Source organism: Mustelus asterias, chromosome 1 (genome assembly GCF_964213995.1).
Source record: "Mustelus asterias chromosome 1, sMusAst1.hap1.1, whole genome shotgun sequence".
Classification (NCBI taxonomy): Eukaryota; Metazoa; Chordata; class Chondrichthyes; order Carcharhiniformes; family Triakidae; genus Mustelus; species Mustelus asterias.
Genome location: NC_135801.1, coordinates 177094077 through 177118835, shown reverse-complemented (window position 1 = coordinate 177118835; position 24759 = coordinate 177094077). Strand labels below are relative to the sequence as shown.

At 43.6% G+C, this 24759-nt stretch overlaps 1 protein-coding gene across 4 annotated transcripts in view; it reads left to right on the top strand.

The window, feature by feature from the left end:
- ptpra (protein tyrosine phosphatase receptor type A) overlaps window positions 1-24759 on the top strand; it is a 242820-nt gene that overhangs the window by 129878 nt on the left and 88183 nt on the right. For 3 of the 4 annotated variants that reach the window (XM_078223448.1, XM_078223458.1, XM_078223438.1), the window contains one exon: window positions 3389-3409. The exons of the other annotated variant lie outside the window; for it this stretch is intronic. In XM_078223448.1, the coding sequence (XP_078079574.1) occupies window positions 3389-3409 (21 nt within the window). The remainder of the gene's footprint in view (window positions 1-3388; window positions 3410-24759) is intronic. 4 annotated transcript variants of the gene reach the window in all.

The window sequence follows — 24759 nt, the reverse complement described above, 5'->3', positions numbered from 1 at the left end:
GAGGGGGGATTGTTGATGGAGGGCGAGGGGGGGATTGTTGTGGGGGGATTGTTGATGGGGGGGGAAGAGGGGATTGTTGGGGGGAGCGAGGGGGGGGATTGTTGTTGGGGAGGGCAAGGGGGGGATTGTTGATGCGGAGATGGGGTATTGTTGATGGGGGGTGAGGGGGGGATTGTAGTTGGGGGGGGCAAGGGAGGGGATTGTTGTTGGGGGGGGCGAGGGGGGATTGTTGTTGGGGGGGCGAGGGGGGATTGTTGTTGGGGGGGGCGAGGGGGGATTGTTGTTGGGGGGGGCGAGGGGGGATTGTTGTTGGGGGGGGCGAGGGGGGATTGTTGTTGGGGGGGCGAGGGGGGATTGTTGTTGGGGGGGGCGAGGGGGGGATTGTTGTTGGGGGGGCGAGGTGGGATTGTTGTTGGGGGGGCGAGGGAGGGATTGTTGTTGGGGGGCGAGGGGGGATTGTTGATGGGGGGGTGGGGGGGGGATTGTTGTTGGGGGGGGCAGGGGGGGATTGTTGGGGGAGGAGGGGGGGGTTGTTGTTGGGGGGGGCGAGGGGGGATTGTTGTTGGGGGGGCGAGGGGGGATTGTTGATGGGGGGGTGGGGGGGGTTGTTGTGGGGGGCGAGGGGGGGATTGTTGTTGGGGGGGCAGGGGGGGGATTGTTGATGGGGGGAGGAGGGGGGGATTGTTGTTGGGGGGGGCGGGGGGGGGATTTTTGAGGGGGGATTGGTGTTGGGGGGGAGGAGGGGGGATTGTTGGGGGGGAGGAGGGGGGATTGTTGTTGGGGGGAGGAGGGGGGATTGTTGTTGGGGGGGGGAGGAGGGGGGGATTGTTGGGGGGGAGGAGGGGGGATTGTTGGGGGGGAGGATGGGGGGCGGATTGTTGATGGGGGGGCGAAGGGGGGGTTGTTGATGGGGGGCGAGGGGGGGATTGTTGTTGGGGGGGGCGAGGCGGGGGATTATTGTTGAGGGGGGATTGTTGTTGGGGGGGGGTGAGGGGGGGATTGTTGGTGAGGGGTGCAACGGGGGGGATTGATGTTGGGGGGGTCGCGAAGGGGGATTGCTGTTGGTGGGGGGAGGAGAGAAAGAAGGGAAGATTCATCCATCAATTACACACAGATAAATGATTGGAGATTGTGGTGCACTAATATTTCAGTTTATCATAGTGCCACAATGTTAAGTCAAGGTTTTTATAATTTGAAGGTTTACATACAAATAGTATCCAAGAAAAATTAATCCCTTGAAATAGTTTATTCATTACATTCTGAAGGGCAGCTCAGGATGGACAGTAAATGCTGGCCTCGCCAGTGACATCCACATCCCGTAAATGAATAAATAAAACTCATACATTGTTTTGAAATTCCTTGTTTTCATATCAAATAAATACAGATACTTTGAAGGTTTCTCTTTCGTCTTAAAAAAAATAAGTCACTGAAAATTTTGCATTTTCTATGTTTTTCTATGTCATAATTTGTGTGGGAACTGTTTGTGGTCTAAGTCTTTGTAAATTGATCGTCAATACATTTGACAGCTCCATTGCATTAATTCTTGTCCTAAATATGTTTTGTTTCGTGCTGATTCACCATTGAAACATGACAACATTTTAATTTCATCATTTTTACCAAATTCAAATTTTAAATGCCATTATTCAAGAAGGGAGGAAGGAATAAACAAGAAACTAGGCCAGTCAGTCTAATCTCAGTGGTAGGGAAACTATTGAAACAAATTCTGAGGAACAGAATTAATTTGCATTTGGAGAGGCAGGGATTAATCAAGAACAGTCAGTAAGGGGAGGTCATGCCTGACCAACATGGTTGAATTTATTCGAAGAGGTAACCAGTTGTGTAGATGAGGGCAATGCATTTGATGTAGTGTACTTGGACTTCAGCAAGGCTTTTGACAAGGTTCCACGTGAGAGACTGATAGTGAAAGCTCATGGTATCCAAGGAAATTTGGAAAATTTGATCCAGAATTAGCCGAGTTGCAAGAAGCAGAGATGGTTCAGGGGTGTTTTTGGACTGGAAGACTGTGTCCAGTGGGGTCCTGCAGGGATCAGTGTTGGGACCCTTGCTGTTTGTGGTTTGTATAAATGATTTAGACTTGAATGTAGGGAGGTTGGTTGGTAAGTTTGCGGATGATACGGAAATTTGTAGGGTGGTAAATAGTGAGGAGGATAGAGATAGATTACAGGAGGATGTGGATGGGCTGGTCAGATGGGTTAATCAGTGGCAAATGGAATTCAATCGGATAAGTGTGAGGTGATGCACTTGAGCAGGACAAACAAAGCAAGGCAGTACGTGACGTCACGAATGGCACTGAGGATCCGGCGGATCTTGGTGTGCATGTATACTGGTCCCTTAAGGTAGCAGGACTGGTGGATAAAGTGGTTAAGAAGACATATGGTGTACTGGCCTTTATTAGCCAAGGCATAGAATTTCAGAGCAGGGAGCTTATGCTGGAACTATATAAAACGTTGGTTCGGCCACAGCTGGAGTATATTGTGCAGTTCTGGAATCCACATTATAGGAGGGATGTGATAGCATTGGAAAGGGTGCGGAGGAGATTTGCCAGAATGTTGCCTGGGCTGGAGAGTTTTAGTTATGAAGAGGGATTGGATAGACTGTGGGTTTGTTTTTCTTGGAGCAGAAGAGACTGAGGGGTTACATAATTGAGATGTAAAAAATTATGAGGGGCATCGATAGAGTAGACAGGAAGATGTTTTCCCCTTGGTGGAAGGATCAATGACCAGGGGGCATAGATTTAAGTTAAGGGGCAGGAGGTTTAGCAGGGATGAGAGGAAATATTTTTGCACCCAAAGACTGGTGGGAGTCTGGAACTCACTGCCTGAAAGGGTGGTGGAGGCAGAGACCCTCAAAACATTTAAGTAGTATTTAGATGTGCACTTGTGATGCCAAGGCATACAAGGTGGTCATGGGTCAAGTGTTGGAAAATGGGATTAGAGTAGTTGGGTGGTTTGTTTTTGGTGCAGATGCGTTGGGCCAAAGGGCTGTTTTCTGTCCTGTATGCCTCTATGATTCTATGACTATGACCATTCTGGTACTGTGAAATAGAAGTGAAAACTTGTAGAACAGTTGAATTCATGTAATCCTGTTCTGTAAAGCCCACCTGCATCATGTGTACTGCATATGCTCTGTCATTATGCAAGCCACTCATTGTATAGTTTACATAACAGAAACAAAATAAATTGAAAATTGTGAAGTTGTGGCAACTAAAATTTCTCAAACTTTATCTAATGCCTAAAATCATGGGCTGAATTCCCTCTTTCTATGTCATAAATATGACATAAAATCAAAGTGACAGTTTGTTAAAATACTAATTGATGTTTTCTAAAACCTATCAATAAAATTGATGCATTTTATTTTTTTCTTACAGGTGGAACAACTGCTGGTACAGGTAAGAATTCAAACCACATGCCACACAATTTTCACCCCCATTCATCACAGATAAATTACTGTAGCCTTTTCTGTTTATACATCTACACAGCCTTCATGTTTGCTTTAAGTTGCTCTTTGCATCTAATTCACATCATTATCAGGCTAAAATCTCAACGCTGATAGGAATTGTTGGTACTGGAACACCAGTGGCACTCTAGGTTGATCATTCCTTGTATGAATGCTTAATTTGGAATTTGTTTAATTTTCTTCAATGCTCTGCTATTTTAAATTTCATGTTTAGGAATACTTAAAAGTAAAGATCATGCGAACTCATCGTGTACCAGGCACATCATCTATTCTACACCTCTGCCACTGTCGCAGGAAGCAGCAGTCAGCAATACATTGTACTCCCTCTTTCATCTACGTTGAAGATGTTCAAAGTATGGCTCTTCTAATACATAGCTGGATTGAAGCTGCCAGTGTCTGCAAAGCAAATGAGGAAGTTGGCCTTGTGTAGGGTATAGTGTCACAACACATGGAAAGTACCTCTTGACATATAAAGATTCTCAACTATTCTGAAATTCCACAGCTTGCAAAAGGCAGGCATATCCAAATGAGTGTATTTCTTATTTTGGCCTTTGACAGGACTAAAGTGACTGGAACAACTTAGTGGCACCAATGAACTACAGCATACAATGGTCATAATTTGCAGACTGCAACAATAACATTTTGATATAAAAATATTTTTTGGAAACCAATTGGTTGGGAATGCACAATCATATCTAACTGGAGGGCCAGTGAGTTTGAATCACAAAGTGAAGCATTTTTGTAGTATATGCCATAAAGGGATCAAAGAAAGAGAAGAGCTTTAGAAAGGTAGTATTGGACTCCACCATAGAATAGCAATCAGGTCTGGCAAAAAATGGCATGTAGTACAATGTGCATTTATTTATTTTATTTTTAATGTAAATATCTCAGACTGAAGTGGACAAGCATCAGATAATAGTAGGAGTGAGTTAAGGCATTAAGATGAAATGAAGATGTAAAAATTCAAATTTTCATGATCTGCACTCTTCCAAGTCTAGTCACTTCCAGCATCCCTGATTTTCTTTTCTTCACTTCACCATTGGAAACTCCTTTCTCTCTCTCTCTCTCCCTTGCTCTCTCGCTTTCTCTACCTTGCTTTCTCTACCTCGCTGTCTCTCGTTCTGTCCCGCGCTCTCTCGTTCAGTTCCGCGCTCTCTCGTTCAGTTCCGCGCTCTCTCGTTCTGTCCCGCGCGCTCTCGTTCTGTCCCGCGCGCTCTCGTTCTGTCCCGCGCGCTCTCGTTCTGTCCCGCGCGCTCTCGTTCTGTCCCGCGCGCTCTCGTTCTGTCCCGCGCGCTCTCGTTCTGTCCCGCGCGCTCTCGTTCTGTCCCGCGCGCTCTCGTTCTGTCCCGCGCGCTCTCGTTCTGTCCCGCGCGCTCTCGTTCTGTCCCGCGCGCTCTCGTTCTGTCCCGCGCGCTCTCGTTCTGTCCCGCGCGCTCTCGTTCTGTCCCGCGCGCTCTCGTTCTGTCCCGCGCGCTCTCGTTCTGTCCCGCGCGCTCTCGTTCTGTCCCGCGCGCTCTCGTTCTGTCCCGCGCGCTCTCGTTCTGTCCCGCGCGCTCTCGTTCTGTCCCGCGCGCTCTCGTTCTGTCCCGCGCGCTCTCGTTCTGTCCCGCGCGCTCTCGTTCTGTCCCGCGCGCTCTCGTTCTGTCCCGCGCGCTCTCGTTCTGTCCCGCGCGCTCTCGTTCTGTCCCGCGCGCTCTCGTTCTGTCCCGCGCGCTCTCGTTCTGTCCCGCGCGCTCTCGTTCTGTCCCGCGCGCTCTCGTTCTGTCCCGCGCGCTCTCGTTCTGTCCCGCGCGCTCTCGTTCTGTCCCGCGCGCTCTCGTTCTGTCCCGCGCGCTCTCGTTCTGTCCCGCGCGCTCTCGTTCTGTCCCGCGCGCTCTCGTTCTGTCCCGCGCGCTCTCGTTCTGTCCCGCGCGCTCTCGTTCTGCCCCGCGCGCTCTCGTTCTGCCCCGCGCGCTCTCGTTCTGCCCCGCGCGCTCTCGTTCTGCCCCGCGCGCTCTCGTTCTGCCCCGCGCGCGCTCGTTCTGCCCCGCGCGCGCTCGTTCTGCCCCGCGCGCCCGCCCCCGCTCGCCCTTTCTCTACCTTGCACGCTCGCGCTCTCCCAAGCAGCGAGTATATCTTCTATTTTTAAGTAACGTTTATTACCTCTTCAGCCATATTCCATATTATTTGTATCCATCAGTTTTACGAAGGTCTAATAATAGCAGTAAGGTTTTTTTGTATTGCTAAAGCTTTATTTAGTGAGATGTGAGCAGTAGGTAAGTAGGAAGCTCAATGCCTTATTTTTAAGCACAGTAAGAAGTCTCACAACACCAGGTTAAAGTCCAACAGGTTTATTTGGTAGCAAATACCATAAGCTTTCGGAGCACTGCTCCTTCGTCAGATGGAGTGGATATCTGCTCTCAAACAGTGCACAGACATGTGACAGACGGATGTCCCGAGGCATGGTACATTGGGGAAACCATGCAGACGCTACGACAACGGATGAATGAACACCGCTCGACAATCACCAGGCAACACTGTTCTCTTCCTGTGGGGGAGCACTTCAGCAGTCACGGGCATTCAGCCTTGGATCTTCAGGTAAGCGTTCTCCAAGGCGGCCTTCACGACACACGACAGCGCAGAGTCGCTGAGCAGAAACGGATAGCCAAGTTCCGCACACATGAGGACGGCCTAAACCGGGATGTTGGATTTATGTCACATTATCAGTAACCCCCACAGCTTGCCTCCTGGGCTTGTAGAATCTCACTAGCTGTTCTGTCTGGAGACAATACACATCTCTTTAACCTGTGTTGAATGCTCCCTCCACCCACATTGTCTGTACCTTTAAGACCTGGCTGGCTTTAGAGATTCGCATTCTAATTAGTATTCTGTAACTTGATTTCTGTGTCTGTGCACTGTTTGAGAGCAGATATCCACTCCATCTGACGAAGGAGCAGTGCTCCGAAAGCTTATGGTATTTGCTACCAAATAAACCTGTTGGACTTTAACCTGGTGTTGTGAGACTTCTTACTGTGCTTACCCCAGTCCAACGCCGGCATCTCCACATTATTTTTAAGCAACAAGGTTTATTGTATCAGTAAGGTTTAAAATAGTATTCTAAGTATAGTGAAAGGCATTAGTTAAAAAAGTCATTCAGAAAATAAGTAGTTAGCTAATTGGAAAGCAGTGGGAGGGGTGAATGTTGTGCAGGGCATAAAGATTGACTGGTGGAAGCAGAGTAGAGGCAGTAATTGAAATATGACATCAGGAATAAAATGTGATGGTACAGGGAAAGGACCTGACTGGTGAGTAATATTACTTTCTATTCCCAAGTTTATAATAAATTGTCTGTAAAGCTATGGCAGCGCAGCTTTGTTGTCCGAAACACACATCCTGTGACGTGTGCAAAGTCATGGACGCTTTCCATGGCTGAGGTGAGCACAAATACAGGAAGTTAAACCAGCTGCATAAACCTGAGTGCTGGGTTTTGGATCTCTAATGACAGCTGTGTCAGATCCAACGCTGGGAACCATTAGGTAGCATGTTTAGGGAGGTGGTCATACTGCAAGTTAAGAGAATGCAGGCAGAGAGGGAATTGGTGTCCAGTGTAGTGCAGGCGCCCTCAAGTCCATCTTGCTCACGAACTGTTTTCTGATACTGCTTCCTCAGAGCCAGATAATTCTGTGGCACCATGGGTGGCTGAGCTTCACAAGAGGGGAGGAAGAATAGAAAAGCAATAGAGGTAGTGGATTTGATAGGGGAATAGACAGGCATTTCTGTGGCCGTAGCCATAACTCCAGGATGCTATGTTGTCTCCCTGGTGCCAGGGTCACGGTGTCACTGAGTGACAGCAGGACATTCTTATGGCAGAGGGTAGCCAGAGGTTGTGGCCAATGTTGCTATAGCAACATACGTAGTTCTGAGGCGTAGTTCTGAGGCGTTGGGGCCAGTTCTGGCGCAGATGGAACCTGTGCTAGGAGGATGGGTGACACCGAACAGAATTAGGACCAGTGTCCAATGTCCTCTCAAGTGCTGTTGTGGAGGGCTTAAACTAGTTTGGGATGGGAACTTGAGGGGGAATTCTGGTAGAAGGGAAGCAAAACTGGTCATAGCAGGAAGAAAAGTAGTAAGTGAAATTGGAAGGCAACAGAAACAAAAAGCAGCATCAAATAGTATTAGATTTTCAACCTACATATAGACTGGTAAACCTAATTAGCACTAATGCTGTGGAGAACAGATTTCTGGAATGTATACTAGATAGATAGTTTTCTGGAAAAGTATGTTGAGGAACCAACTAGGGAGTGGGCTATTTTAGATTTGGTATTGTGCAATGAGAAAACCCCAATTAATAATCTCATTATAAAAGAGCCTTTGGGGAAGAGTAACCATAATATGATATAGTTTTACATGAAGTTTGAAAGTGACGTAGTTCCATCCAAAACTAGCATCTTAAATTTAACCAAAGACAACTTGTATGAGGGGCAGATTGGCTGTGGTAGATTGAGTAGCTAAGTTAAAAAGTATGATGGTAGACAGACAAGCATTAAAAAAATTAATACATGGTTCACAACAAATATACATTCCTTTTGAGGCACAAAAGCCCAATTAAAAAGGATTCCAATCGTTGCTAACAAAGGAAGTTAAAGATTCATCAGACCAAAGGAAAAGGTTTATACATTTGCCAAAAAAAGGTTGTAACCTTAAGGTTTGGGAGCATTTTATAATTTAGCAAAGGAGGACCTAGAAATTGATAAGGACATTAAAAACATCAAGGAATATGGAGATAGAGCAGGAAAAGCCTTGAGGTGGATGATCAGCATGATCCAGTTGAATGGCAAAGCTGGCTAGAGGGACCAAATGGTCTGTTGTTATGGTCCCTTGCCCTGATCTGGTTGTGGTCTCAACTCCTCTCTCTTGTCTACTCTCCATAACCCTTGACTCCCTTGTCTATCCAAAATCTATCCAACTCAGCATTGAATAAATTCAATAACCCAGCTGTCTTCCTTTCTAGGAGCAAATTCCATGGACTAAATATTCTCTGCGAGGAAACATTTCTCCTCTTCTCATCTTAAAAGGGAAACCTCTTATTCTTCAACTTGTCTCTTAGTTTTAGTTTCCGCTGCAAGAGGAAGCATCTTCCTGGTCTTCTCCATCAGGTCTCCTCAGGATATTTTATGTTTCAATAAGATCACTTCTGATTCTTCTAAACTCCACTGGTTAAAGGCCCAACCTGTTCAGTCTTTCTGCAAAAGAGAAGCCCTTCATCCCAGGAATGAATCACGTGCATCTTCTCTGAATTGCCTCAAATGCAATTGTATCCCTTTTCAAATCAGGAGACCAGAACTGTTCACAGTATTCCAGATGTGGTCTCATCAAGGTCCTGTGCAGCTGCAGTAAAACTTCCCTACTTTTACCATCCATTCCCCTTGCAATAATGCATTTCTTTCACCTTCTTAATCACTTACTGTGCCTGCAAACATTTTTTGTGACCCATGTACCAGGACACCCAGACTTTTCTATTGTAGATTCTGCAGTCTCTGTCCATTCAAATAATGGACTATTTTCTGTTCTGCCAAATCGGATAAGTTCACATTTTCCCACATTATACTTCATCTGCAAAATTTATGCCTGACCATTTTGTTTCAGTACTTAACAATGATTCGCTGTTAGTTTTGTTAACCACTCCTGTGATATGCCTTGGAATGGTTTACTCATTGATGGATTGTAACTTGGAGCAGATATTCTCTGGTATCCAGAAGTTTCACTTGTTTACTGCCAGTTTCGGGTTCTCTATTTAACCATAAATACTGCAGGTAAGTACTGCAGCAATTACCAGGACCAGTAATTGGACCAGCAAGTATGGTCATTGCAGAGAATAAAACAAAGGTGGAATTAAAATCTCTTCACCTGAATACACGAACCGTCTGCAAGAAGATAGATCAATTTTTATGAAGATGTGACTAGGGGGGTTGATGGAGGAGAACCGGTGGATGCGGTGTTTTTGGATTTCCAAAAGGCGTTTGATAAGGTGTCCCATAAAAGGCTGCTGAAGAAGATTAGGGCATACGGAGTTGGGGGTAGTGTGTTAAAGTGGATTGGGGACTGGCTATCCGACAGGAAGCAAAGAGTCGGAATAAATGGGTGTTTTTCCGGTTGGAGGAAGGTAACTAGTGGCGTGCCGCAGGGATCGGTACTCGGGCCGCAACTATTTACCATATATATAGATGATCTGGAGGAGGGGACGGAGTGTAGGGTAACGAAGTTTGCAGACGACACAAAGATAAGTGGAAAAGTGAATCGTGTGGAGGACGGAGAAGATCTGCAGAGAGATTTGGACAGGCTGAGTGAGTGGGCGAGGATATGGCAAATGGAGTATAACGTTGAGAAATGCGAGGTTATACACTTTGGAGGAAATAATAACAAATGGGATTACTATCTCAATGGAAACAAATTAAAACATGCTACCGTGCAAAGGGACCTGGGGGTCCTTGTGCATGAGACGCAAAAGCCCAGTCTGCAGGTGATCAAGAAGGCAAATGGGATGTTGGCCTATATCGCGAGGGGGATAGAATATAAAAGCAGGGATGTCTTGATGCACCTGTACAGGGCATTGGTGAGGCCGTAGCTGGAATACTGTGTGCAGTATTGGTCCCCTTATATGAGGAAGGATATATTGGCATTGGAGGGAGTGCAGAGAAGGTTCACCAGGTTGATACCGGAGATGAGGGGTTTGGATTATGAGGAGAGGCTGAGGAGATTGGGTTTGTACTCGTTGGAGTTTAGAAGGATGAGGGGGGATCTTATGGAGACTTATAGGATAATGCGGGGTCTGGATAGGGTGGAGGCGGAGAGATTCTTTCCACTTAGTAAGGAAGTTAAAACTAGAGGACACAGCCTCAAAATAAAGGGGGGACGGTTTAAGACAGAGTTGAGGAGGAACTTCTTCTCCCAGAGGGTGGTGAATCTCTGGAATTCTCTGCCCACTGAGGTGGTGGAGGCTACCTCGCTGAATATGTTTAAAGCGCGGATGGATGGATTCCTGATCGGTAAGGGAATTAAGGGTTATGGGGATCAGGCGGGTAAGTGGTACTGATCCACGTCAGATCAGCCATGATCTTATTGAATGGCGGGGCAGGCTCGAGGGGCTAGATGGCCTACTCCTGCTCCTATTTCTTATGTTCTAACTCTTAATAGCTGGACAGAGTATATAGTGAGAAATTGTTCCTGCTCGTAAAAGGATCAAGAATGAAAAGCACAGATTTAAAGTGATTTGCAAAAAAAGCAAATGTGATGTGAGAAAAAACTTTTTCACACAAGGAGTGGTTCAAGTCCGGAGTGCTCTGCTTGGAAGTGTGGTGGAGACAGGTTCTGTCAAGGCATTCAAGAGGACATTAGATAATTATTTGAATAGGAACAATGTATACGAGGAAAAGTCATGAAGCTCATTTGAAGAGCTGGTGCAGACACAATGGGCCAAATGGTTCCCTTCTGCACTGTAACAATTCTGTGATTGTGTAATACACCTCACTACCTGCTGAGTTCATTAGTTTACTTACAAGAGGAAAGGAAACCCCTCTGGTCGATCTAGATGGATTTAAAGATCTCTAGATAGCAACATAAGAGATTATTTCTGCTGCTGTCCACAAAACATCACCGAGTGTCATTGTCATTCACAATACACAGTTAAACATAAAAGACAACTCTGATAACAAGAGAGCAAGAGTCTCCTTTGAGAAATTCTGTTCATTTTTCTTTAAAAGGAATAATTTGAAATCAACAGTTAATCAATCATCAAGCTTTATGTGCACATCATGCAACTGTGCAGAAGACAAAGGCTGTCAAACAGATTCATTTATACAGCGGCTTAGTACTTGTCAGAACTTAAAAGTTTAATTCTATACCTTATATAGTGCCAAAATACTGAATGGAGGTGGACTGGAAAGAGCTTAAACTATGGAACAGATTTGGGAAAGACACCTGGCTATTTAAACTGTGGAGCTTCTACATAAAGATAGCCTATTTATTATGGTCAGAATATATTTCAGTGATGGTATCACACAGACTCCTGCACATCCATACACAGATTGTGAAAATTATTAACCTTAAGCGTTCTTAAAGAATAGATACAATGAAATAATTGGTGGAAAACCAAAATAGGTTTGATGGAGAAATGCATCAGAATCAAAGTCCTTAATGCTAACACATTTGTAACTATATCTCTGTGCTAGTTTAAAAATGGCATTCATGTGGATTGTCTCAAGAGTGTTAGCAATTGCCAGTTTAATGAATTACAGTATAATCCCAGGGAACTAATTTTCTCCAAAACATTATTTGGACCACCTTCCTGTCCCAATCTACTACTTCACATGGTTAGACTGCTGTAGAATGTGGCTTTTTTCTTTGGATCTTCCTTCACCCGAATCCTCTCTCCAGTCTCTTAGTTCCAAGTGGTATCCACAGCCCGAGTTATATGGTTTGTCAGGACACTGGTCCCAGCCAATTGGAGCCCTTCCAAACAGAACAGCTCACTCTTCCTAAGTACTGAGGCCAGTGTCCCACGAATCAAAACTCCTCGTTCCCACACTGCTCTTTGGTCCGTGCATTTAATTCTCTAATCTACTTGTCCCTATGCCAATTGATATGTGACTTGGGTTACAATCAAGAGATGATTACGTTTCATATTCTATGTTTTAATTGTACCCAACTCCTCAAGATCTCAATTGAACATCATCCCAGTTCTTCCTTTGTCTTTGGTTCCTAAATGGGCCATGATAGCTGGATCCTCCCTCTCCAACTCTTGGTTCATTAACAACCGTGAGATGTCCTTAACTCTGGCATGGGGCAGGCAGCATAACCTTTGGAGCTCCTGTTTGCAGCTGCAGAGAAGCATTTCTATCTCCCTGACTACAGTTTCCCTGTCACTAATAGTCCCTGAAATAGCTTGAATCATTGTTCTGCTCTGGCTTATATAAGTTATTTAATATCTTTCATATTTCTTCTTTTAAACATTTCTCCAGTATGTTATGAGAACTTATTGAGGGGTGTTTGGAAATTGAAAGGCATTATGCCATATATAATTATGCTGTCCTGAGTGTGGTGTGGATCAGTCTCCTAACTTGATTTAGAATACTCCTGTGCCTTGGGATGCTTTATTGTCAGCCTTTTGCTGATCACTTGCAAGGGCTTTGAAGTTATAATCCATAATATCTTAATACAGGTATTGCATTGCAGTGAGCTTCAGAAATGCTCTTGTCCTTCTTAAAATATTGGAAGGTTGAGGAGATTTGATCGAGGTGTTCAAATTATCAACAGAATAAATATGGAAAAAGTCACATCCAGTAGCAGAAGGGTCAGTAACCAAAGAACAAAGATTTGAGATAATTAGCAGAAGAACCAGAAGTGGGATGAGGAAACATAGGTTTACATTATGATTTGTTGTGATTTTTATTAGACTGTCTGTCAAATATGGTGGAACAGCTTCAGTATTAATATTCAAAAGAGAATTGGCTGAATGCTTGAATGAAGAAGATTTATAGGATGATAGGGAAAGAACAGGTAAGTGGTGGGACTAATTGAATAACTTGACCAAAGAGTTGGTGCAGGCACCTTTTGCTCTATGGCTGCCTCCAAATAACAAGGGTTCTGTACTTGTCCCACTTAAATCTTTTGACAAGATATTTGTTAACTACACACATTGCATTGTGCTATTTCCCTTGATGCAGGAGGCAAATGCTTCGATCTGAAATATTCCTGTGCTAATGAATTTTATGTTAATATTAGAAGTTGCAGTCTGACGCAAATTTAAAACTTGCATCGTAACTGCTTCAACTTAAAAATGTGCTTCCATTCGAGTATTGCATTTCATAAGCTTTCCATGACCATGACAATATACTTAATACTGAACCTTGGGCAATTATTAATTGTACACTATTGTTGTACAGGCGGATCTGATCCAGGGGGCGGAAAAGGTGAGCTTTGTGTTGCTTGCTATCCTTGACATAGCATAATGTACCACTTCATTGTTAATGTCCCATTGCCCAGATCATCTCCCATTTTCTTAGCAACCATCGTCATCTCATTGTCTGATGCTGTATTGGTCTTTTTTTGTTTAATTATGACCTAACAGGAACTTAAATTTACTTTTTGGAAAACTAGCATCAAACCTCTTTGAACGACAATTAAAGTTTGGAAGAGCAGATTTAACTTTTTTTTGGCTAAATGTTTAATTTACCTTGTATAAAGAACAAAGAAAATTATAGCACAGGAACAGGCCTTTAGGCCCTCCAAGCCTGCACCGACCATGCTGCCCGACTTAACTAAAACCCCCTACCCTTCCGGGGACCATATCCCTCTATTCCCATCCTATTCATGTATTTGTCAAGACGCCCCTTAAAAGTCACTGCCGTACCCGCTTCCACTACCTTCTATCATTTTACTGGCATCTGTAAATAAATTTTAACGATACTTCAAATAGTTTGTGCATGTGTTAATTCATTGGTGTGGTGAGAAAGATCAACTCTGGAGCAGAAGGAATTCGATGGGTTATTAGTACAAACTCAAAATTTAGTGCATGGGATTTACTGCTCTCTTTGTCGAGCTGTTTGTTTTTCTGAAGGAAAACTTAAATTGAAGACTTTCTCCCACACTTCATTGTACAACGCATTAATTAGTTAAGGTGGAGTTTATTACTTTGCGATGTGAGTGACACACTCCAAGCCACTCACCATCCTGATTTGGAAATATATATGCTGCATCAAAATCCTGGAATTCCCTGCCGAATGGCATTGGGGTTCAGCACACAGAACATGGACTGCAGCGTTTCAAAAAGGCAGCTCACCACCCCCCACCTCAAGGGCAACTAGGGATGGGCAATAAATGCTGGCCAGCCAGTGACGCTTGTGTCCCACAAATGAATGAAAAAACGAGCGAGGCTGCATTTATTGCCCATCACTCAAGGAACTGGTGATGAGCTGTCATTGTGAACGATTCGTGACTTTGCAGCAATAGTGGTTTCAAAAAGAGTTGGAAGTGACTGGGTTGAATTGATGTATTCTTTGTTTCATTTCCCCCCTTGAGTGACTGTTGGAATAAAGTAATAACAAGTAATCTACACAAACAACCTAAATAAAAACAAAATGCTGGAAATACTCAGCAGGTTAGGCAGCATTTATGGAGAGACAAACAGTTAATGTTTCAGGTCAATAATCCTTTATCAGACTATTGATTCACATTGTACTCTTCTGTGACATAACAGAGTGAATCTTGTTGAAAAATATATTTGTGTCAGTAGTGCATCAATACAAAAATCAGCCAAAGATGAGAGATACAATGTGATTGCTCCTACATCTATGGTCTACAATGTAATTGGAAGATTAAAGTTAGGGCTACAATTTAACAGTGTAAATACCAGATTAGCGATGTGGTGTTTGTTAATGCCAATCAACCTCTGGCCATGAAGGGAATAATTTTGTTCAATCTCATTCCAGCGCATTTAATGGTCAATTTTTACAGAAGATTTTATTTTAAAACTTATTTTTTCCCTACCCTTTTCCTTTGTCTGCCCTTCTTAATCCAATCTTTCTCTTCCTCTTTTTGTTCATGATTTAACTCTAATCCACCTTTCTTTTCCATATTTTTTGTTTCTTTCTCAATCGCTCAATCTCATTGTTTGAAGAGATATGCTGTTGGCATTCACTGTTTTCAGGTGCGCCATTGTACTAGCCAAATAGTTATCTGTTCACATTTCCAACAAGTCACAAAGCAAAAAAATATATAAACTCAATGCTGCAGGAACAAGCCTAATTAATAGAGTATGCTGCAAGCTATCTCAGCTCCAGTGCAGTACAGCCATGTTACCTTCTTGTGTTTTGGTTTTAAACTTTAAATAGCTGTATTATCATTTACCCTCTTTTTCTGAGTGACTTGATTGATAGAGGGACTTTGTGGAAATGGACACCCAAAGAAAATGTTGCCAAATTAGGTTAATAAAATATTACATGATGAAAAAATGCAATTTTGACCAGAAGCTCTCTGCCTTTGCTTGGAACCTTACCCTAATTGGAAACTTTCCATATAGCAAGTTTGTTCATTAAGGGGTAAACCACCAAGGCAAACAATGCCCCAGATTCAATCCTACTCTATGCTGCAATCGCTGAAATATTGGTTTTTATTTATGCCCTTGAGCATTGCATGTATATAGATATTTGATAAGTAAGATGGGCCAAAGGGCCCCTTTCTGTGTTGTAAAACTCCGTGATTATAAGGTTGAATACATCTGTGCACCCCCAGAGCTGAAAAGCATGCTGTCAAGGCTCACAAGAAAATGACAAATTGGTTGAGGTACTGGAGCTGGCACTCATGGAACAATTCTGCAACAAAATGTAAATGACTTCACAGGAAGGGAGGAGGAACAGAGAAAATGTAACTTTTATTTAAATCGGCACGATGAGCAGCATATTTTCCAGTTAGTTTAAAGGCCTAGACTTCTGTCAAATGGCTTTGTTAACCTCTTCATTTACACACAGTATGTGTTTCTTTGGCAGCGTTGCTAATCATTAAGGCTTCGTTGAAAGGTGATTGAAACAAATAGCTGCAATGTTGGACAAAGGTGATTGAAACAAATAGCTGCACTGTCTTCCTAAAGATCACTACATATCAAAGACGTAATATTTAATGTTCCACAGTTCTATGTAGCTTAATACAATCATGGTCTGAATGTCCAGGTCTGTAGTACAATTTAATAGGCATTAACTTTGTAGAGGAGTGACCTTTTTGTTCAGATGTAATGAGAAGGACCATTAATACTAATGTATGATCTTGAATGAGTTATTTGAACTGCTTCCTGTCCCCCTCCAAAAGTGAGGCATTGTCATCTTTAAATCTTGATAGCATGGCAGAAAAATTATGACTATCGGCCATTAAAAATCCCATAAATTTCACTCTCAGGTTTGTATAAACATATAATCTAAAAGGTATTTTACTGCAACTGTTAAATTGCTCAGTATAAAATAGTGCCTGGTGCAACTTGATAGAGCTAAGAGAAGTTTTTAATCTGTGATTTGATTTCAGAACTTTGAATTGATAGTAAAATCTCTACAGCAACAGAATTGTCATGGCAGCACTAATTCCATACAATGATCATGTTCAAATTTTGAAATGTTTTAAGGGAAGATCAGCTTATTCTTGTGTGCAGAACTTGTTTTTCCAAACAAAAAGCTCACTTTACCATGTGGAGCCAGAATTCCTAATCAAGCTTCTTTATCCTAATTGTAAAGTTAGTTCTTGGGCTATTCACCATTCACCCCCTCCACTGCCTCAATGTAAAATTGACCAGGAAATGAGGTAAAGTGGAGGGAAATGATTCCGTACCTTAGTGCATCAATCATGTGAAAGATGATCGGGGCCCAACGGTTGCTTATTGGTGTTTTAAAATATTTCGTTTGTCAAAAATAAATTGAACACAGAGCTGTATTTTTCAGTAGAATGAGCAAGGGTAGGTGTGTTTGGTTTATTTAAGAAAAACTCTTGTCCTTTGTCCAACAATGTGCCGGAGTTACAGTCTTAAAATAACACTTCTTTGCATTTATGATTACATTTCTCAAGCTCCTTCACAAAGACAGTTCACCTGAATTGTCAAACAGATTCAATAAGTGGACCTCCTGAAGTGATATCAATTGTGATGCTGTTCAATGTGCATATGCCATCAAGAGGATTTTTTTTTTTGCTCATCTCCGAAGTCGATAATCTTAAAGTCTAAAACCTATCAATACTGATTAGTTAAAACTTGAACAATTTTTTGCCTAATCTATAAGGAGTCAGATAAGTGCGAGGTGGTTCATTTTGGCAGGTCAAATAGGATGGCGGAATATAATATTAATAAGACCATAAGACATAGGAGCGGAAGTAAGGCCATTCGGCCCATCGAGTCCACTCCACCATTCAATCATGGTTGATTTCAACTCCATTTACCCGCTCTCTCCCCATAGCCCTTAATTCCTCGAGAAATCAAGAATTTATCAATTTCTGTCTTGAAGACGCTCAACGTCTCGGCCTCCACAGCCCTCTGTGGCAATGAATTCCACAGACCCACCACTCTCTGGCTGAAGAAATTTCTCCTCATCTCTGTTCTAAAGTGACTCCCTTTTATTCTAAGGCTGTGCCCCCGCGTCCTAGTCTCCCCTGTTAATGGAAACAACTTCCCTACGTCCATCCTATCTAAGCCGTTCATTATCTTGTAAGTTTCTATCAGATCTCCCCTCAACCTCCTAAACTCCAATGAATATAATCCCACGATCCTCAGACGTTCATCGTATGTCAGGCCTACCATTCCTGGGATCATCCGTGTGAATCTCCGCTGGACCCGCTCCAGTGCCAGTATGTCCTTCCTGAGGTGTGGGGCCCAAAATTGCTCACAGTACTCCAAATGGGGCCTAACCAGTGCTTTATAAAGCCTCAGAAGTACATCCCTGCTTTTGTATTCCAAGCCTCTTGAGATAAATGACAACATTACATTTGCTTTCTTAATTACGGACTCAACCTGCAAGTTTACCTTTAGAGAATCCTGGACTAGGACTCCCAAGTCCCTTTGCACTTTAGCATTATGAATTTTGTCACCGTTTAGAAAATAGTCCATGCCTCTATTCTTTTTTCCAAAGTGTACAACCTCGCACTTGCCCACGTTGAATTTCATCAGCCACTTCTTGGACCACTCTCCTAAACTGTCTAAATCTTTCTGCAGCCTCCCCACCTCCTCAATACTACCTGCCCCTCCACCTATCTTTGTATCATCGGCAAACTTGGCCAGAATGCTCCCAGTCCCGTCATCTAGATCGTTAATATATAAAGAGAACAGCTGTGGCCCCAACACTGAACCCTGCGGGACACCACTTGTCACCGGTTGCCATTCTGAGAAAGAACCTTTTATCCCAACTCTCTGCCTTCTGTCTGACAGCCAATCGTCAATCCATGTTAGTACCTTGCCTCGAATACCATGGGCCCTTATTTTACTCAGCAGTCTCCCGTGAGGCACCTTGTCAAAGGCCTTTTGGAAGTCAAGATAGATAACATCCATTGGCTCTCCTTGGTCTAACCTATTTGTTATCTCTTCAAAGAACTCTAACAGGTTTGTCAGGCACGACCTCCCCTTACTAAATCCATGCTGACTTGTCTTAATCCGACCCTGCACTTCCAAGAATTTAGAAATCTCATCCTTAACGATGGATTCTAGAATTTTGCCAACAACTGAGGTTAGGCTAATTGGCCTATAATTTTCCATCTTTTTTCTTGTTCCCTTCTTGAACAGTGGGGTTACAACAGCGATTTTCCAATCCTCTGGGACTTTCCCTGACTCCAGTGACTTTTGAAAGATCATAACTAACGCCTCCACTATTTCTTCAGCTATCTCCTTTAGAACTCTAGGATGTAGCCCATCTGGGCCCGGAGATTTATCAATTTTCAGACCTTTTAGTTTCTCTAGCACTTTCTCCTTTGTGATGGCAACCATATTCAACTCTGCCCCCTGACTTTCCTGAATTGTTGGGATATTACTCATGTCTTCTACTGTGAAGACTGACGCAAAGTACTTATTAAGTTCCTCAGCTATTTCCTTGTCTCCCATCACTAGATTACCAGCGTCATTTTGGAGCGGCCCAATGTCTACTTTTGCCTCCCGTTTGTTTTTAATGTATTTAAAGAAACTTTTACTATCATTCCTAATGTTACTGGCTAGCCTACCTTCATATTTGATCCTCTCCTTCCTTATTTCTCTCTTTGTTATCCTCTGTTTGTTTTTATAGCCTTCCCAATCTTCTGACTTCCCACTACTCTTTGCCACATTATAGGCTCTCTCTTTTGCCTTGATGCATTCCCTGACTTCCTTTGTCAGCCATGGCTGCCTAATCCCCCCTCTGATAACCTTTCTTTTGTTTGGGATGAACCTCTGCACTGTGTCCTCAATTACTCCCAGAAACTCCTGCCATTGCTGTTCTACTGTCTTTCCCATTAGGCTCTGCTTCCAGTCGATTTTTGTCAGTTCCTCCCTCATGCGCCTGTAATTACCTTTATTTAACTGTAGAACCTTCACATCTGATTCTGCCTTCCTTCTTTCAAATTGCAGACTGAATTCTACCATATTATGATCACTGCTTCCTAAGTGTTCCCTTACTTTAAGATCTTTTATCACGTCTGGCTCATTACATAACACTAAGTCCAGAATAGCCTGTTCCCTCGTGGGCTCCATCACAAGCTGTTCCAAAAAGCCATCCTGTAAACATTCAATGAATTCCCTTTCTTTGGGTCCACTGGCAACATTATTTACCCAGTCCACCTGCATATTGAAATCCCCCATGATCACTGTGACCTTGCCTTTCTGACATGCCCTTTCTATTTCGTGGTGCATTTTGTGCCCCTGGTCCTGACCACTGTCAGGAGGCCTGTACATAACTCCCATTATGGTTTTTTTGCCTTTGTGGTTCCTCAACTCTACCCACACAGACTCCACATCGTCTGACCCTATGTCGTTTAGTGCTATTGATTTAATTTCATTTCTAATTAACAAGGCAACCCCGCCCCCTCTACCCACCCCTCTGTCTTTTCGATAGGTTGTGAATCCCTGGATGTTTAACTGCCAGTCCTGAACCCCCTGCAACCACGTCTCTGTGATGGTAGGACTCTTGGCAGTGTGGAAGATCAGAAGGATCTTGGGGTCCGAGTTCATAGGACTCTCAAAGCAGCTGTGCAGGTTGAGGCTGTGGTTAAGAAGGCATATGGTGTACTGGCCTTCATCAGTCGAGGAATTGAGTTTAGGAGTCGTGAGATAATGTTGCAGCTATACAGGACCCTGGTCAGACCCCACTTGGAGTACTGTGCTCAGTTCTGGTCGCCTCATTACAGGAAGGATGTGGAAGCCATAGAAAGGGTGCAGAGGAGATTTACAAGGATGTTGCCTGGGTTGGGGAGCATGCCTTATGAGGATAGGTTGAGTGAGCTCGGCCTTTTCTCCTTGGAGAGACGAAGGATGAGGGGTGACCTGATAGAGGTGTATAAGATGTTGAGACGTATTGATCGAGTGGACAGACGGAGGCTTTTTCCCAGGGCTGAAATGGTTGCCACAAGAGGACACAGGTTTAAGGTACTGGGGAGTAGGTACAGAGGAGATGACGGGTAGGTTTTTCACTCAGAGGGTGATGGGTGCGTGGAATGGGCTGCCAGCAACGGTGGTGGAGACGGATTCGATAGGGTCTTTTAAGAGACTTTTAGATAAGTACATGGAACTTAGTAAGATAGACGGTTATAGTAAGCCTAGTAATCGCTAAGGTAGGGACATGTTCGGCACAACTTTGTGGGCTGAAGTGCCTGTATTGTGCTGTAGTTTTTCTATGTTTCTCTGAGTCAACTTCATTGAGATGTAAGCTAAAATTTGTTTGGTTTATCTTATCTAAATATTGCTTAATTTAATGTCAAGTATGGATAAACTTAATCAAGGATCATTGGAAAGTAGTCACGAATAGTTTCTCATTTCTTTGCCCAAAGGTGGCAAATTATTATTTAGCTAAAAATATCTAATTTAGAAACCTGGGACTTAATGGTTCATAGAGTCATAGAGGTTTACAGCATGGAAGCAGGTCCTTCGACCCAACTTGTCCATGTTTTAAAAACTCCTAAACTAGTCCCAATTGCCCGCATTTGGCCCATATCCCTCTATAGCCATCTTACTCATAACTGTCCAAACACTTTAAAAGACAGAATTGTACCTGCCTCTACTACTACCTCTGGCAGCATGTTCCAGACACTCACCACCCTCTGTGTGAAATAATTGCCCCTCTGGACACTTTTGTATCTCTCCCTTCTCACCTTAAACCTATGCCCTCTAGTTTTAGACTCCCCTACCTTTGGGAAAAGATATTCACTATCTACCTTGTCTATGCCCCTCATTATTTTATAGACATCTATAAGATCACCCCTCAGCCTCCTACGCTCCAGAGAAAGAAGTCCCAGTTTATCCAGCCTCTCCTTTAACTCAAACCACCAAGTCCCAGTAGCATCCTAGTAAATCTTTTCTGCACTCTTTCTAGTTTAATAATATCCTTTCTATAATAGGGTGACCAGAACTGTACGAAGTATTCCAAGTGTGGCCTTACCAATGTCTTATACAGCTTCAACAAAACATAAGAACATAAGAAATAGGAGCAGGTGTAGGCCATCTAGCCCCTCGAGCCTGCCCCGCCATTCAACAAGATCATGGCTGATCTGAGGCGAATCAGATCCACTTACCCGCCTGCTCCCCATATTCCTTAATTCCCTTATCGATCAGAAATCTATCTACCCGTGATTTAAACATATTTAACGAGGTAGCCTCCACCACTTCAATGAGCAGAGAATTCCAGAGATTCACTACCCTCAGAGAAGAAGTTCCCCCTCAACTCTGTTCTGAACCGGCCCCCACTTATTTTGAGGCTGTGCCCTCTAGTTCTGGTTTCCCTTCTAAGTGGAAAGAATCTCTCTACCTCTACCCTATCCAGCCCCTTCATTATCTTATATGTCTCTATAAGATCACCCCTCAGCCTTCTAAACTCCAACGAGTACTGACCCAATCTGTTCAATCTCTCCTCATAAACTACACCCCTCATCTCCAGTATCAACTTGGTGAACCTTCTCTGCACTCCCTCCAAGGCCAATATATACTTTCGCAAATAAGGGGACCAAAACTGCACACAGTACTCCAGTTGCGGCCTCACCAGTGCCTTGTATAGTTGCAGCAAGACCTCCCTGCTTTTATTTTCTATCCCCCTCGCGATAAAGGCCAACATTCCATTTGCCGCCTTGATCACCTGCTGCACCTGCAGACTGAGTTTTTGCGATTCGTGCACAAGGACCCCCAGGTCCCTCTGCACAGCAGCACGTTGTAATTTTTCACCATTTAAATAATATTCCAATTTATTATTATTTCTTCTGAAGTGGATAACTTCACACTTGTCAACATTATATTCCATCTGCCAGATCCTCGCCCACTCGCTCAGCCTATCCAAATCTCTCTGCAGACTTTCTGCGTCCTCCACGCAATTCGCTTTCCCACTCATCTTCGTGTCTTCAGCAAACTTTGATACCCTACACTCAGTCCCCTCCTCCAGATCATCTATGTAAATGGTAAACAGTTGAGGCCCCAGCACCGATCCCTGCGGCACGCCACTGGTCACCAACTGCCAACCAGAAAAGCACCCAGTTATTCCAACTCTCTGCTTCCTGTTAGATAGCCAATCCCCAATCCACGCCAACACCTTACCCCCAACTCCGTGTACCCCAATCTTCTGCAGTAACCTTTTGTGAGGCACCTTATCGAATGCCTTCTGGAAATCTAAAAACACCACATCCACCGGTTCCCCTCTGTCAACCGCACTAGTCACATCTTCATAAAAATCCAGTAAATTCGTCAAACACGACTTTCCCTTTATGAATCCATGCTGCGTCTGCTTGATCGAACCATTCTTATCCAGGTGCTCTGCTATTTCCTCTTTAATGATGGACTCCAGCATCTTCCCAACTACGGACGTTAAGCTAACCAGCCTGTAGTTACCCGCCTTTTGTCTACTTCCTTTTTTAAACAGCGGCGTAACAGTAGCTGTTTTCCAATCAGCCGGCACTACCCCAGAGTCCAGCGAATTTTGATAAATAACTACTAACGCATCTGCTATTACCTCAGCCATTTCTTTCAGTACCCTGGGATGCATTCCATCTGGGCCCGGGGACTTGTCTACCTTCAGCCCCATTAGTCTACCAAGCACTACCTCTTTAGTAACAGTAATTGTATAAAGGACCTCACCTCCCACCAACTCTCGATCTCTAATATTCGGTAAACTATTTGTGTCTTCCACCGTGAAGACCGACACAAAGAACTTATTTAAAGTCTCAGCCATTTCCTCGTTTTCCACTATTAAATCCCCCCTCTCGTCTTCCAACAGTCCAACATTCACTCTAGCCACTCTATTCCTTTTTATATATTTGTAAAAACTTTTACTATCATTTTTTATATTTTGAGCTAGTTTAGTTTCATAATCTATCTTTCCTTTCTTAATCGCTTTCTTAGTCGTTCTTTGTTGTTTTTTAAAGCTTTCCCAATCCACTAATTCTCCACTCTTTTTGGCCACTCTGTACGCATCTGTTTTTATTTTAATACTCTCCTTTATTTCCTTTGTTATCCACGTCTGGTTATCCATTTTCTTACAGTCTTCTTTATCACCGGAATATATTTTTGCTGAGTACTTAAAGAAATCTCCTTAAAAATCCTCCACTGTTCCTCAGCTGTCCTACCTACCAGTCTGCTCGCCCAGTCTACATTAGCCAATTCCGCCCTCATCCTATCGTACTCCCCTCTGTTCAAGCAGAGGACACTGGGTTGGGATCCTACTTTCTCACCCTCCGTCTATATCAGAAATTCAACCATATTATGATCACTCAACCCAAGAGGATCCCTCACAAGAAGATCCTTAATTCTACCTGTCTCATTACACAGTACCAGATCTAAGATAACTCGCTCTCTCGTAGGTTCTGTAACATATTGTTCAATGAAACTATCCCAACAGCATTCTAAGAACTCTTCCTCAAGCCCTCCACGTCCAATTTGAGTCGACCAATCAATATGCAGGTTAAAATCCCCCATGATTATTGCCGTTCCGTTTTTGCACGCATCCATTATTTGCTTGTTTATAGCCCTCCCCACTTCTTAAGTTATTATTTGGGAGCCTATAGACCACGCCTACCAGTGTCTTTTTCCCCTTACTATTCCTTATCTCCACCCACAACGATTCCACGTTTTGCTCCCAACTCCTGTATTCAATGTTCTGACCAATGAAACCAAGGATGCCTTCTTCACCACTCTGTCCACCTGTGACTCCACTTTCAAGGAGCTATGAACTGTACCCCTCGATCTCTTTGTTCTGTAACTCTCCCCAATGCCCTACCATTAACTGAGTAAGTCCTACCAAAATGCATCACCTCGCATTTATCTAAATTAAACTGCATCTGCCATTCGTCAGCCCACTGGCCCAATTGATCAAGATCTCGTTGCAATCCGAGATAACCTTCACTGTCCACTATGCCACCAATCTTGGTGTCATCTCCAAACTTACTAACCATGCCTCCTATATTCTCATCCAAGTCATTAATATAAATGACAAACAACAATGGACCCAGCACTGATCCCTGAAGCACACCGCTGGTCACAGGTCTACAGTTTGAAAAACAACCCTCTGCAAACACCCTCTGTCTTCTGTCATCAAGCCAATTTTGTATCCATTTAGATACCTCACC